General features: G+C 37.6%; 1 protein-coding gene across 13 annotated transcripts in view; it reads right to left on the bottom strand.

The window, feature by feature from the left end:
* Positions 1–16018, bottom strand: part of BBS9 (Bardet-Biedl syndrome 9) — a 531293-nt gene that overhangs the window by 424577 nt on the left and 90698 nt on the right. For all 13 annotated transcript variants that reach the window (XR_009155158.1, XR_009155160.1, XR_009155159.1 and 10 more), the window contains exons 9-11: positions 15066–15195; positions 13068–13249; positions 12522–12598 (exon numbers count right to left, since the gene is read on the bottom strand). Coding sequence is in view for 8 of the 13 variants with exons in the window: in XM_058183859.1 (XP_058039842.1) it covers positions 12522–12598; positions 13068–13249; positions 15066–15195 (389 nt within the window). In the remaining 5 variants the exon portion in view is untranslated. The remainder of the gene's footprint in view (positions 1–12521; positions 12599–13067; positions 13250–15065; positions 15196–16018) is intronic.

The raw sequence follows: 16018 nt of genomic DNA on the forward strand, positions 1-16018 counted from the left end.
TTGATACAAGAAATGATAAGAGAAGCTCTTCTAAGAAGATACCTATACATGCAAAACTACCAAAATCCTTTTTTGAAATGATGGAAGACTTTGAGTTTAGAGATATATGGAGGTTGCGGAATCCAGATGAGAGAGATTTTACTTTTTTTTCCAATAGGCATCAATCTTTTTCACGTATTGATTTTATCTTAATTTCTAATGACTTGCTTTCTAGGGTGAAGAAAATGAAGATATTTCCAAGGTGTTTAACTGACCATAGCCCAGTCTGGATGGAATTACTACAAGGAAAAAATGGTGGTAGAACATGGAGGCTAAATGAAAATTTGTTTCGATATGAGGATAATGTAAATCAATGTAAGAAACAGATGAAGGAATTTTTTGATTTTAATATGAACAAGGGGACATATAGTAACTGTGTGGGAGGCGAGTAAAGCTTTTATTAGAGGTATATTGATATATTTGGACAATAGGCAGAGGAATAATAAACAAAGGCAGCGTAGGTACTTGGAAGAAGAAATTCAAAAGAAACAACAATTATTAATACAAAATCCACAAGACCAGAAACTTAAAGAGCTATAAGGATATTACAGAGTCAATTTAATATGTTAATGGCAGACCAGGTGGCAACAAATATACAATATGCTAAACATAATACCTTTTGTAATGCAAATAAACCTGGGAGGTGGCTGGCATATAACTTAAGGAAAAAACAGAAAGCACATATTATAGAAAAAATAGAATATAAAGGTAAAGAGATATATCAACAGGACAAAATTAAAAAGGCCTTCTCAGAATTTTACACTACTTTATATGCAAAAGATAAAATACTGAATAGGGACATTTATGATTATTTGAAAGATTACAAGGTTAATACTCTAACATTAGAACAAAGGGAAGAGTTGAATTGGCCAATACTACTGGAGAAATAGTGGAGGCAATTAAACAATTAAAAATGGGGAAAACCCCCGGTACAGATGGACTCACAGCAAGTTATTATAAAAAGTTACAGGATGAAATACTAGGCCCACTTAAAGAATTATTTAATCAGATACAATTAGGAGGGGGAATATACCCCCATCGTGGAAAACATCCTTTATTTCATTGATACCAAAAGAGGAACAAGATTGCTCTAAACCTGGGAATTATAGGCCGATCTCACTTTTAAAGAATGATTATAAGATTTTTGTTAAAATAATAGCAAATAGATTAATGTTAGTTTTACAACAAAGAATTCATACTGATCAATCTGGATTTATAAAAGGGAGGCAGATGAGGAATAATGTTAGACAGATTGTTAATATATTGGAATATTTGGAAAAGAAGAATACTTCAGCAGCACTTTTTTTTGGGATGCGGAGAAGGCCTTTGATTGATTGCATTGGGATTTTTTATTTAAATTAATAGAGAAAATGCAATTTGGAGACTGCTTTGTTAGAATAATTAAAGCGATTTATGGAGAGCAAACAGCTCAGATTATAATAAATGGTAGTTTGACAGAAGTTATTAAGATTGCGAAAGGAACGAGACAGGGATGTCCTTTATCACCACTATTGTTTGTTTTAACTCTGGAACCATTATTGGATAAAATACGAGAGTTAAAGAAGAGAGAGGGAATTAAAATTAGACAATATGAGTATAAAGTTAGAGCTTTTGCAGATGACTTAGTGGTTACTTTAACAAATCCTATAAATTCAAGTATATCTTTGTTGGAAACAATTGATAAATACGGAAAGGTATCAGGATTTAAAATAAATCAGAATAAAACAAAAGTGATAATCAAAAATATGTCTAAACAACAGAAACAAAAATTAGAGGAAATAACAGGATTTGAGGTGGTAAAAAAGGTTAAATACTTAGGGGTTAATATTAGCTCATTGAAACTGTATAAGAATAATTATGAGTTGCTATGGCAAAAAGTTCAGAAAGACATGAATGCTTGGAAAAAACTGCAGCTATTGTTATTGGGGAGGATAGCAGCTATTAAAATGAATGTGTTACCTAGATTTTTGTTTCTGTTCCAGATGATACCAATAATCAAGAAAGAAAATAATTTGGAGGAATGGCAGATTGGGATTAATAAATTTATATGGCAAGGTAAAAAGGCAAGGGTTAAAAAGAAAATAATTCAGGACTCACGGGAAAGAGGAAGCCTAAAAATGCCTAATTTTAAACTATATTATGAAGCAGTAGCCGTTTCAGTAATAAGTGACTGGTTTAATTTAACGAAGGAAAGAATTCTGAATATAGAAGGTTATGACTTATTATATGGATGGCATGCATATCTATTTTATGAACAAAAAGTGGATAGGGCTTTTAAGAATCATATGTTGAGAAGTGCTCTTTTGCGTGTCTGGAAAAAATATTCCTACAAACTAGACTATAAGATTCCTATATGGGCAAGCCCCAGACATATAGAACAGAAACAGGAAATGATTACTTATAAAGAACTTTTGTATGCTGAAAGAGGTAGCTTGCAATTAAAATATTTACAGGTATTAAATGAAGAAGGGAGGAAATATACTTGTTTTCAATATGGGCAACTAAGTGCTAGATGGAAAGAAGATTAAAAAAATTGGTATAATGCAAAGGGAGGAAAATTTAATAAAGCAAATTAGAAATCAGACCCAGGAGCATATAAAGAGATTGTACAATGTGTTGCTTGAAATAGATTCGGAAAAGGATTTGGTAAAGGACTGTATGATAAGTGGGCACAGAATATTAAGGAACCAATAATGTTGGTAACATGGGAGAAAATCTGGGTTGTTAATCTTGTTAAGTTTACACAAGCACAGAATCTAAGGGAAAATTTTTATAAAATGTTTTATAGATGGCATTTAGATCCCAAAAAATTATCATGTATGTATCCTGATATCCAAGCGAAATGTTGGAGATGTGACTGTGATGATGCTACATATTTTCATATTTGGTGGACTTGCAAGAAAGTTAAGGACTTTTGGATAAGAATTTGGTGGATTATTCAAAATGTCTTGAAGAAGAAGATAAAGTGGGACGGGACGGCGGGGACGGGTCTTGTGGATATTACCTGGGCTGAGTTTGATCCTGTGACTCCCGATGACATGGACAGGTTGTTGGGAAGGCTGAATCCCACCACATGTTTATTGGACCCCTGTCCCTCCTGGTTGGTACTGGCCACACGGGAGGTTACACGAGGCTGGATCCTGGGAGTTACCAACGCTTCCTTGTCGGGGGGTACCTTTTCCACTGCCTTGAAAGAGGCGATGGTGAGGCCCCTCCTCAAGAAGCCTTCCCTGGACCCAGCTGTATTGGCGAACTACCGTCCAGTCTCCAACCTTCGCTTTTTGGTGAAGGTTGTTGAGAGTGTGGTGGCATATCAGCTTCTCCAATACCTGGATGAAACTGTCTATCTAGACCCGTTCCAGTCCGGCTTCAGACCTGGATACAGCACTGAGACAACTTTGGTCGCATTGGTAGATGACCTCTGGAGAGCTTGGGACAAGGGATGTTCCTCTGTCCTGGTTCTGTTAGATCTCTCGGCGGCTTTTGATACCATCGACCATGGTATCTTGCTGCGGCGGTTGGAGGGATTGGGGGTGGGGGGCACCGTTTATCGGTGGTTCTCCTTCTATCTCTCTGACCGCTCGCAGACGGTGTTGGCAGGGGGACAGAGATCGACCTCAAGGTGTCTCACTTGTGGGGTGCCTCAGGGGTCGGTTCTCTCGCCTCTCCTGTTCAACATCTATATGAAGCCGCTGGGTGAGGTTATCCGTGGTTTCGGAGTGGAATATCATCTGTACGCTGATGATACTCAGCTGTACATTTCCACTCCGAACCACCCCAACGAAGCCGTCGAGGTGATGGGCCGGTGTCTTGAGTCCGTGTGGGTCTGGATGGGGAGGAACAGGCTCCAGCTCAACCCTTCCAAGAAAGAGTGGCTGTGGGTTCCGGCGTCCCGGTACAGTCAGCTTACACCTTTGCTGACTGTTGGGGTGAAGTATTGGCCCCCAGGGGGAGGGTGCACAACTTGGGCGTTGTCCTGGCTGATCGGCTGTCTTTAGAAGACCATTTGACGGCCGTCCCCAGGGGAGCATTTTATCAGGTTCGCCTGATTCGCCAGTTGCGCCCTTTCCTTGACCGGGACTCCTTACGCACGGTCACTCACGCTCTGGTCACTTCTTGTTTGGATTATTGCAATGCTCTCTACATGGAGTTCCCCTTGAAGAGCACCAGGTGGCTCCAGCTAGTCCAGAATGCGGCCGCGCGGGTGATAAGAGGGAGCACCGTGCTGCTCCCATATAACACCCATCCTGCGCAGCCTGCACTGGCTGCCGGTAGCCTTCCGGGTGTATTTCAAGGTGTTAGTGACCACCTTTAAAGCACTCTATGGCTTAGGACTGGGATATTTACGAGACCGCTTTCTGCCACCTATAGCCTCCCAACGTCCTGTGCGCTCCCACAGAGTGGGCCTTCTCAGGGTGCCGTCGACCAAACAATGTTGGTTGGCGGCCCCCAGGGAAAGAGCCTTCTCTGTGGCAGCACCTGCCCTTTGGAACGAGTTGCCTCTGGGTTTACGCCAACTTCCCGACCTCCGGACCTTCAAACGGGAATTGAAGACGTTACTATTTCATCGGGCGGGACTAGCCTAAGTATATTTTAATGTGTATTTTAACTGTATTTTAAGGGGTTTTAAGTCGGTCTTTGACCGTTTTAGTTGATGGCCTTGTTAATATTTGTTTTTAAATTCCTTTAAATTTGCTATTTATTTGTTGTATTTTAAGATGAGTCCTTCGGGAGAAGGGCGGTATAAAAGTTTAATTATAAATAAATAAATAAATTATAAAGTTCCTGACGCAATTTTTCCTTTTGGGAATTATAACCGATTGTACAATGACTGAGATAAAATTGATCTTGAACAGCAAGGCTGCTGATTGGACAATATTAGAAGAAAAAAGAATTACCTACAATAGAAAAATGGATATTGAAAGTTACTAACTTGGCTGAGATGGCCAAAATCTCAGCCTTTTTGAAAGACAATACGCAGGAAAGATATTTAATTGAATGGAAAAAAATGGATTGATTATTTACAAAACAGATATCAGATTAAGAGATATCAGATTGCCTTTGAATAATTAGGATGTATTATTTTAGAATGTAATGGGGGAGGTTAGGAAATGAAAAGACTTGGATGAGGCTAATTGGATTAGAAGGGAAAATCTTACTCTGTGTTTGGTCTATGTACGACAATAACTTGTGATTGACCCGGGAAGCCGGGGAAGGGGGGTGAAGGGAGTGGGGAAGGGGGTTGTGAGAGGGGGAGGGGGGGAAGAGGGGAAAATGTTTTTGTTTTTTAAAACTTTTTCAATAAAAAAAAGAGAAAGAAATCAAATTTGACCGCCACCACCCCGGAGTAGACCATCACTTATCTGAAATGGTATAGGTTCTCATGCTTGAGAAGGGGGCTGGACTAGAAGACCTCCAAAGTCCCTTGCTATTCTATTCCATTCTATTCCCAACCCTATCCCTATCCCTTTATTGAGGCAAATGACCCAAAGAATGTATTTACAAAAGTGCATTCTTTGCCTGTTATTAGACACCCTGCAGGCATAGTGAGCTGCCCAAAGGACATGGAAACAGCCAATGTGAAAACCTGGAGGTTTCCACTCCAATCTAACACTCAGAGACTATACATCAGAAGGAAAGATGGTGATCAGGGTCTGGTGAGTGTCAAAACCACTGCTATGGATGCTGGTCAATCAACCTGATTGAGATAGTAGACAAAGAACAGAAGACAACAGTGGTGATAGATGTAACGATGCCAAATGATAGCAACATGAGGAAGAAGGAGTATGAGAAACTAGAGAAGTGTCAGGGCCTGGAGGAGAAATCGGAGGGAGACAGAGGGAGGGAGAGAGAGAGAGAGAGAGAGAGAGATTGTCTTTTGCTAAACATGCTGCTTTTCTTTCAAGCCAAAAACATCTCATCATTCATAGACCTTTCTTTCAATAGCCTTCTGGCTTATCCACATGGTCTTTTTTTTTAAAGTTTTTATTGATTTTATTGATTTTATTTTATTAGTGTTGTGTTGTGTCACATTATTTATGACACAACACAACACAAACATATATAACATGAACACATAATCTGTGTTTTCTTTTTACATGACGGTTTTGTTCCTTCAACTTTCTGCTTAATACATTCTCTTTTTCCTTCTTTTTTACTATCTTTGACTTTATCATCCCTTTGCATCTAGTTTCATTTATTACAGTATTTTACACATTTGTTATCTTCTCTTCTCCATCCTTTATTTCTATTTAGTTTTCCTATTCTCCAACCACTTGTAGCATTTGGTCCATATTTGATAATATTCTGTCTCTTCCTTTTCCTTTATTTCTTTCATTAATTTATCCATCTCTGCAGTCCAGAATTTTCTTGATTGTTTCTTCTTCTGTTGGTATCTTTTCATTTTTCCAGAACTGTGCATAGGCAATCCTTGCTGCCGTAATTATGTGTAATATCAAATACTGAATGTCTTTGCTGTAAGTTCTGGTTAATATCCCAGGTCAGAACGTCTCTAGTTTCAAGTCCACCTTAGGTCCACTTATCTCTTCTGTCCAGTTTCTGATTCTGGACCAAAATTTTTTCACCTTAGGACATGATCACTATAGGTGATAATATGTTCCAGGCGTTTTTTTGCACTTCCAGCAGTTTGACGAATTATTAGGAAACATTTTAGCTAGCCGTAGTGGTGTAAAATACCATCTATAAAACATTTTTAGCTGGTTTTTCTTGTAAGCCGTTGATAGTGTCAATTTAATATTTATTTCCCATAATTTTTCCCATTTCTCCAATTCTACATTGTAGCCAAAAAAATTTGCCCATGTAATCATGGTATCCTTAACTAGCTCTTCTATTTTATATCTAAGTAGATATTTATATATATATATTGCTAATTAATTTTATTTCTGTTCCATAAATGATTTTATCCAATTCTTGTGGCTCTTTTAATATCTCATACCTTTTTTAAATCTCTTACGACTTTAGATTGAATTTGTGTGAATGTCCACCAATCTATCACCCTATCCATATCTTGTTCTAGTTCCTGTTTCTTTTTCAACTCTCCTTGGTCATTTATCAATTCCTTATATCTAATTATCTTATTTTTCTCCAGTAAATTTGGATATATCAATGCTTCTGTTGGTGATAACCACACTGGGATTCTTGTATAATGTTTTTGTTTTATCTTTTTCCAAATCAGTGCATTCCTGATCCAGTGTGTTTGAAAATATTTATGTGTTTTATACTTCTCATCCCAAGGAATGCATGCCACCCTACTTGTAGATCGTGTCCTTCTATTGTTAGCACTCCTGGTTTTCACCTCCATCCAATCTTTTAAGCAGACTTATCAGCTTGATGATAAATTTCCCATTCTGTGTAACGCCACACCTCCTCTATCCTTTTTATCTTGGAGTAGTTTCAATTTAATCCTGGGCTTTTTCCTTTGCCATATAAATTTAGAGATTAATTTGTTTAATTCTTGAAAAAATATTTTTCCTAATTTCAATGGTATCACTTGGAACATTGACAATGAAATATTGTCAATGTTGATGGAATTATTTGTTTAGCAGAGTGATGGCCTTTGGGAAAAAACTGTTCTTGTGTCTAGTTGTTCTGGTGTGCAGTGCTCTATAGCGTCGTTTTGAGGGTAGGAGTTGAAACAGTTTATATCCAGGATGCGAGGGGTCTGTAAATATTTTCACGGCCCTCTTCTTGATTCATGCAGTATACAAGTCCTCAATGGAAGGCAGGTTGGTAGCAATTATTTTTTCTGCAGTTCTAATTATCCTCTGAAGTCTGTGTTTTTCTTGTTGGGTTGCAGAACCAAACCGGACAGTTATAGAGATGCAAATGACAGACTCAATAATTCCTCTGTAGAACTGAATCAGCAGCTCCTTGGGCAGTTTGAGCTTACTGAGTTGGCGCAGAAAGAACATTCTTTGTTGTCCTTTTTTAATGATGTTTTTGATGTTGGCTGTCCATTTTAGATCTTGCGATATGATAGAACCTAGAAATTTAAAGGTTTCTACTGTTGATACTGTGTTGTCTAGTATTGTGAGAGGTGGAAGTATGGAAGGGTTTCTCCTATCAACATCATCATTTTGTTTCATTTGTTTAATTGAGTTCTCTTTATCTAGGTTTAGGATTTATAGAAAGAACAGATCACATTTTATGTTATATTTATGCAGAAATGTTGAAAATTCAAAAGGTTTCAGGAACTTTTACCATTGTAAAAGTTTGTCCATTGTCTCTTTATCAACTTGCCATTTGAACAGAATATTTGAACTGAATATATCAATCAATCAAATGTTTACTATGGTCACAAGCCAGAATTAAAAATTAAAACATTAAAATGAAATGAAACAGAATAGAACAAGATCTAGTACCCACATTACAGTTATGGTGAGATTATTGACGGGTTTTCTGCCAAATTCTGCCTAATTTTACAGATAATATACCAGAATATAGCTATGTTCAACGATTGTTTTATACTGATCCGACAGCAACAGCAGTAGATAAAAGAGATCAGAATTTTCCAGATATTTTACCAGGGTAGTTATAAAATGAGTCCATGAATCCTTATATAGGTACAGTATATTAGCTGGGGTTTCAATGGCAACTTATCCACAGAGGCTCAATCTCAGCTCATGTGTGGGAAATATTTTGGATTGGTCCTCCAGAACTACTATAGGAAGGGCATTATAAAGATTAAAGGTAGTACCCCCTTCAATTCAGAAAGAGTTATCTCACTGGTTTATGGAAGGGGATATGACTGCTCAAGAAAACAATCTTCGGTAGAACAGGTAGGTTCTGTAGGACTTCCAATTGTTGTTTAAATATGTTGAGTGCATATCCATAGCCCATCAGTAGGAACTCTTCCTTTGAAAGGACTAGATCAGGGGTGTCAAAATCAAGGCCTGGAGGCCGATCTGGCTTGCCGGGTGCTTAGATCTGGCTTGTTGGGCTACCCTAGAAACAGCAAAAGACCATCCTGTGGTCTCTCTGCCAGCAAAAATGGAACTTGGGAAGGCTACATGCAGCCCTCCCAAGCTCAGCTTTTGCTGGCAAAGGGTTATAGGAGGCCATTGCAGCAAAAAACGGAACTCATGAGGGCCACATGCGGCCCTCCCAAGCTCCGTTTTTGCTGTCAGAGGGTTGCAGGAGGCCATTGCAGTTGAAAACGGAGCTCAGGAGGCCATTTTCACTGGCAAAGCACTTGGGCCACCATAGGTGCTGACATGAATGACATTGAGCAGGCCACACCCATCCTGGCCATGCCCCCCTGTTCTCCCCAACGTCAAACACAACCCTGATGTTGTGGTCCATCAGCAGCCTACAGAGCTGACAATGGAGTTGGACAGCGATGACACTGAGGTGAGGCCAGGGCCATCGGGAAGTGAGGTACGGCCTCCATAGCCTCCAGAGACTAATAGTAGTGAGGCAGAGGAACAGGAGGAGCCTGTTCCTAATGCACACGTGAGAAGAGCTGCCAGAAGGCAAGAGCAGCTCAAGCAGAGAGGACAACTCGGGAGCAGAGCCAGGAGATGATTGGCCCCTCCCATAAGGCTTAAAACAGACCTGGGCACAAAATATTCAGCAACCTATAATGATGGAAACGTGGGAAAAAATTTGGGTTAGAAATGTTAAATTTACACAAGCACAGAGTTTAAGAGAAATTTTTTATAAGATGTTTTATAGATGGTATTTAGATCCTAAAAAATTGGCATGTATGTATCTGAATATGCAAGCTAAATGTTGGAGATGTGATTGTGATGATGCTACTTATTATCATATATGGTGGACTTGTAAAAAAATCAAAGCATTTTGGATAAAAATTTGGTGGATTATGCAAAATATTTTGAAAAAGAAGATAACGTTTACTCCACAATTGTTTCTATTGGGTATAATTACGGACTGTACAGTAATAGAGACTAAATTGATTTTAAACTTAATATCAGCAGCAAGACTACTGGTTGCGCAATATTGGAAGAAGGAATATTTGCCTACAATTGAAGAATGGACATTAAAAGTATCAAACTTAGCGGAAATGGCAAAAATCTCAGCGTATTTGAAAGACTATTCACAAGAAAGATATACACTGGAATGGAGAAGGTGGATTGACTATATTCAAAACAAATATCAGATCGAGAAGTGTTGTGTCTCCGCCCCCCGAGCCAGGCTTGCTGCCAGAAAGTGACTTGGAGCCGGGCCTGCTGCCAGAAAGTGACTTGGAAAGTGAGGGGGAAGGGCCGTCAGGACTTACCTCGGGAGCACCTGCTTTCCTGGCTCAGCTCCAGGAGCCAGAAGCAGGCCAGGTGGAAGAGACAATGAAGCCTCCGTCCCCTGACTCTTTCCCCCCCACAGGCCATGCCTTCAGACCCAGCTGATAGCAATCAGACTTGGTTGGATCCTAGGTTTCGTAGGCAGGAGAGGAGGGAACAACAGAAGCAGGGGTGGGGCAGGCCTAGGAAGTGCTGAGTCATAGAGCCACACTCCACAGGATATAAAGGCAGTGAGCACTGCTGTGTCTCTTTGTAGCCGGCAAATCAACTGATTAACTGAGAGCTGAAGTGACTCACCAGCGTCGAGGGAGATATCAGAGAACTTGGCAGACGTTTGCTATTCTGCTGCCAGAGCTGATAGTGCCGGCTAATTAAGCCATCCCTCGGATGGAGGCGAAGGAGGACAGAACAAGAAGTATCAAATAGTCTATGAATGATGGAGCGAATGCATTGTATTAGTAAATTTTTTTTGGTTTTTTATGGAAAAGGGGAGTTAAGGTTCCAAAGGAGGGATGGGAGTTTATGATTAATTAGTGTATTTTAACTTATGATTGTTATATGTAATACCCTGTATTTTGCTCTGGAAAGTTCCGGGGTGGGGGGAAGGGTGCATGGGAGGGGGGAAAGGAGAGGGGGGAGGGGAGAGGGGGGGGAAATGTTTGTCAACATTTTTGTAAAACTTTTCTAATTAAAAAAAAGGCTTAAAACAGACCAGCACTGGCGTTTGAGCTTTGCCAGAAAACAACGTTGTAGCTGCGTCTTCTGCTTCGTCTACATCTTTTTGTGGTTTCTGGAAGTTTGCCTAATTGGACCAAGGTTTGCGAGATAACTAAGGAATTTGTGTTGGGAAGCATTTGTTTTACTTTGAGTTGAACGACACTGGGAATGAAGTAATTCCCAGCTGTTCAAATAAAGTTTGTTTGCTTTTTCATGGACTGAATTTCTTACTACCTACTTGGGCCTGGTCACAAAACCTGATGTGGACCTCAATGAAATCGAGTTTGACACCTCTGGTCTAGATGTTGGGAGTTTTTGTGAAATAGTCCTAATCCATGTTGATTTGCAATTATTTTCTATAAGGAAAGAGCTCACAATTGGGGAAAACAACAGTAATTTCAGACAGTGTGGTATGATGCAAGTCAATGCATCTGTTTTGATCTTAGAGATCTCTGCCTCCCTCCTTAATACCACATTTGGAATGCATAGGGATATTTGGAGTATAGTTCTTAGAAATTTGGATGAATCCTTTCAAAAAGGGTAAAGGAGGAATAATTCTGGGCACCAGGGATGTGTGTAAGCCAAGCCTTAGCTGAAAATATTTTCAGTACTGCTGATTCTCTGGTGAAATAAAAGTTATTGGATTGTGACCACTGGTTTTTGCTTTTTTAGCATTTTGTATGTCACCGTTTTGAAGTGCATTGCATTTAGTATAGCTGTGAAAAGTCATGCCTAAATATTTAATGATTTTTACTTGTTCAATATTCTGGCCATTTACTCTCCAAGCATGCTGTTTAGATCTCTTTGCAAAAATCAGAATTTTAGTTTTGCTATTGCTGATTTCTATTGTAATATTTTTGCCACTGTTGAACAAATTAAAAAACCTCTCCCCTGCCCTATGTAGCCGAAGATGGGACAAGTCCCAAACACCACCTGTCTGTTGTCTCAAGAAAGTATAATTCCATCTACAACTACTTGCTTTTTTTCAATATTTTTATCCAGACTTCATTGGATGGAGAAAACAGATCCATTCAGTAATAAAGGCATCACAAACAAAGCAGGACTACCCACTTTGGGACTGCAGCTGCATTAAATGTATTTTGATCTTAAACATCTAAATAGAAACTGTTCTGCTTTAAGAATGTGTGTCACTAGATAGATACAAATCGAAAGGCACAGTTAATTCTATACACAAATGAGTTCATATAGACAAATTAAATACTTATACAAATATTTATATCTAAATAACATGTTTTTGAAACCTGTAATTCAGTGCTTCTCAAACTTTTTCTTTCATTATCCAAAACTGCTTATCAGAAAGTTCTTTTTGCCCAACATATGTAAAGCACTTTAAGTAAATTGAAATGTCCCTGTTGTGATTGAGTAATGGATTTCTGTGTAAGTATTCAAAGTAAAACAACTTTTACCCAGATTTAAGAAGCACTGTTGTAATTGTTATATCTAAATTCAGCATTCAAATTTACATACAGAAACTGAATCCAGATCAGGCAAGACCGTCACACCAAGTACAAAATCTTCACTTTTTTCAGACTTAGGCAGGATATCTAAAAGATTTAAGGAATTAGCAAATTTAGCTAATTATCCCAATAAAAATAATCCAGACTAATCGTATACATTTACAAGACGTGGAACTTCAATTAAGGTTAAGTCCCATATATTCATGACACATATAATATCCTAGTCGCCTAAAACAGCAGTCCCTAACCATTCTAGTTTAATGGCACAGCAGGGGGTGGGCAGGGTAGAGGTGATACTTCTTTGTGAGTGGTAGGCAAGTGGTGCAAGCGCTGCTGTTTCATTTGGTTGTGGGCCACGGCCCAGGAATTGGGGACTCCTGGCCTAAAAGAGAGGTGAATATAGCTTGGCTGAAAGTTGCAAACCTATTCCCATCTTTTCAGTTTCAACTCTTTTTATCTGAAAGTAGGCACATTTGAAGAATATGACTAAGACTGCAAAACACAACCATTTACACTACCTTCACTATTTAAAATATTAAGAACAAATGAAAATTACCTTTAATTTTCCTGGCGTCTTTAATGATTTTCTGGAGTTTATTCATTTCTGCATCATATTCTGCATAATTAATATTCCTAGCTTCAACTTTAGGAGCTTGAAATAAAGAAGGATCAGTACCAAGGTAAGAACATTGTAGATAGCCACTATCACTCAGTGTAACAATCACACCTTTCAAATTTCTGCAAAGGAAAAAAAAATAGATTATTATATTGTAACAATACAAAAACAACTCTAATTACTATTCAGTTAAAAATACTTATTTTCTTAAAATAGTATAAACATACAAAGAAGACATATTGAAATAAATTTAAAATGCTTCCCCACAATTATTATCCACTTATTTGGATGCTTTAGGAAAGAAATCTGTATCATGTTTGAATATTTTTCTGCTTTTGGCCACTCATTTTGATATATTAATAAATACTCCTTTCTCAAACTAAAGTTATGTTGTTGTAATAACTACAATATATAAAATTTAATAATGTTACAACTCTTAATAAAAAAGCTGGAGACCCTCATCCTTGGTTTGCAACTACTATTTTATTTATTCTGAATATTTCTCTGGGGGCTAATGGCTATTATAGTTTTCTCCAAGAAAATTCATTTGCAAAAAGGAGTCAAACTCATTTCACTTCAGCTACTAATTATGATTTTAAATAGTTAACCTCCACATTTTTTATTTCCTATTTATTTCCTAGTTTGTCCTATTTCCTAGTTTGAAGTATTGAATTAAAAAGATTTTGGCACCAAATATTTCTACACACTCAGGTCCTATCTTGTTTCGAGACCATCTATCACTCCACTCAATTAACATCCTTGCTTAAGCTCCTGAAAATAATAATGAAGGGATAAATTTTACACCGCATAAAAGATTTAAGATTTTCTGACATTTTCTAGAAATTGCTGCTAATTTATCTGTGTGAAAGCTAGGAAAGAAAAGTATTTGTTCCCTCAAGAGGGTTTGGTTTTTTTTAAATGAAGTTGTATGTGTTTGTGTGAGTGAAATAAATATACTTGTAGTCCTTATTCAGTTATGAGACAGTCAGCAATCAAAAGGTGTAACAAAACGAGGACCATTATAAAAAAATGACAACTCACAATGAATTCACAGTAGGAAAAAAAAGAAGTCAAGTGATTGATACACCTACACATTGTCCCTTAGCTAGATATTCTAAGTTAATATTTTTCAACCAAGGAATATACTTTTTCAAAGATGCTACCATCCATGCTAAATAAAACTGTAAATATATAAAAGCAAATGTAGACTATATTCAATACATCAAAAATTAGATTACAATTACTTTTCCACAATAATAATAAAATGAATCCATTCAAAAAGTGTTTTATATGAGTGGGGGCACTGATATGTTCAGCTAGATAACTAATAAAAAAATATTTCCCAAAGCATGCAAAAATATTTGGTCAACAATGTTGATTAACACTAAGGTGTTGGAATGACTGGAGAGATACATGTTCAACTCCATCCTCAGCTATGGAAGACCTCATTACTCTCAATCCTACCAGCCTCCAGAATTATTGCTATAAGAAAAATATCAGAAAAAGGAATACAATGTGTACTACTTTTAATTCCTTGAAAAATAGAGTAGAGTAGAGTAGAGTAGAGTAGAGTAGAGTAGAGTAGAGTAGAGTAGAATAGAATAGAATAGAATAGAACAGAACAGAACAGAACAGAACAGAACAAAAATACATTATGGTTATCAGTATTATTAACAACATTAAAACGTACATTGTAATAAAATTGTTTCAATAAATTAATTGAACTGAAAGAAATTCAGTTATATATAAATTATACATGACATGTATAATTCAAATAGTAACAAATTTATTACTTCTCCTATTATAATTCATCTGAACAAGCAGTACAGCTGACAACAAACCAATCAAGGACAATTAAATTAAAATCAGATTTTATTCTAGGAAATACACACACAGACACACATAATTCTAAGCTAAAATTATGCTAAGACTACTTACAGTAATTTCCCCAGTTGTGCTGCCACAGGAATATGTGGAAGCTGAGTTGCCCATTTTAGAGTCACGTCTTGATAAATATGTAGGATGCTGTTGTGATTTCCAATCAGTGTGTTTACAGCAGTCCCAGACACTACAACATAAGTAAGGAGTTTGCAAAAGATGTTAGGTTCAAATTCTTTTAACTATTTTTCTTCCTTTAAGAGATGTTCTTATAGATTACACCAATATATGTGAAATAAATGTACAAATAAGGATAACTCCTAGAAATGTCTAGACTATATTTTTGCAAGTAAGATCAAATTTTGTGAGGCTATTTTACTCTCAGATAATAAACTAGAAAGGAATAGTAAAATATGTATGTAACAAAAAGTTTGGAGCAATGAGATATGTTACAATTTTTGTAATAAAAACATATAATTTCTCAGTTTCAATTAAACAATTACTACCATATTACTAAAAGAAATGTAGAACATCATAAAGAAATACAACCCCACCTTATTTATAATAATCCTTTAAAAATGGCCCACTTGGATTCACCGGTTGGCGTCATCGCAGTACGGATATGGGATAGCGGAGCTCCGCAGAGCTTCACAAAACCCAGCTGATACCCATCTGCCAGGAGACCCTATGGGGTCAAAGCCACCCTGGAGGGGTGGTGAAGAAAGGAGGACGCTTTGTAGATCAAGAGGAAACAGCAATTTCCTTATTTGATCCAAAGAAACCCTCCAGATCAGCAGCTGAGAAGATGGCCATTTTGGCAAGATCAAAGCTATGACAACTGGGACAAGAAGATTATGAGCGGGAGCTGTTTGTGGACAGAGGATTGAAACTGGGTGAGACAACTTTCAACTTCTATACTAGAGACTTAAACCCAAATGAAAGCATTTGTTTTAAAAAAAATTCTCCAAAACTAAGAAGCAGCGATTTTAATACACAGAGAAAAATTACGCCCA

Source organism: Ahaetulla prasina, chromosome 4 (genome assembly GCF_028640845.1).
Source record: "Ahaetulla prasina isolate Xishuangbanna chromosome 4, ASM2864084v1, whole genome shotgun sequence".
Taxonomy (NCBI): Eukaryota; Metazoa; Chordata; class Lepidosauria; order Squamata; family Colubridae; genus Ahaetulla; species Ahaetulla prasina.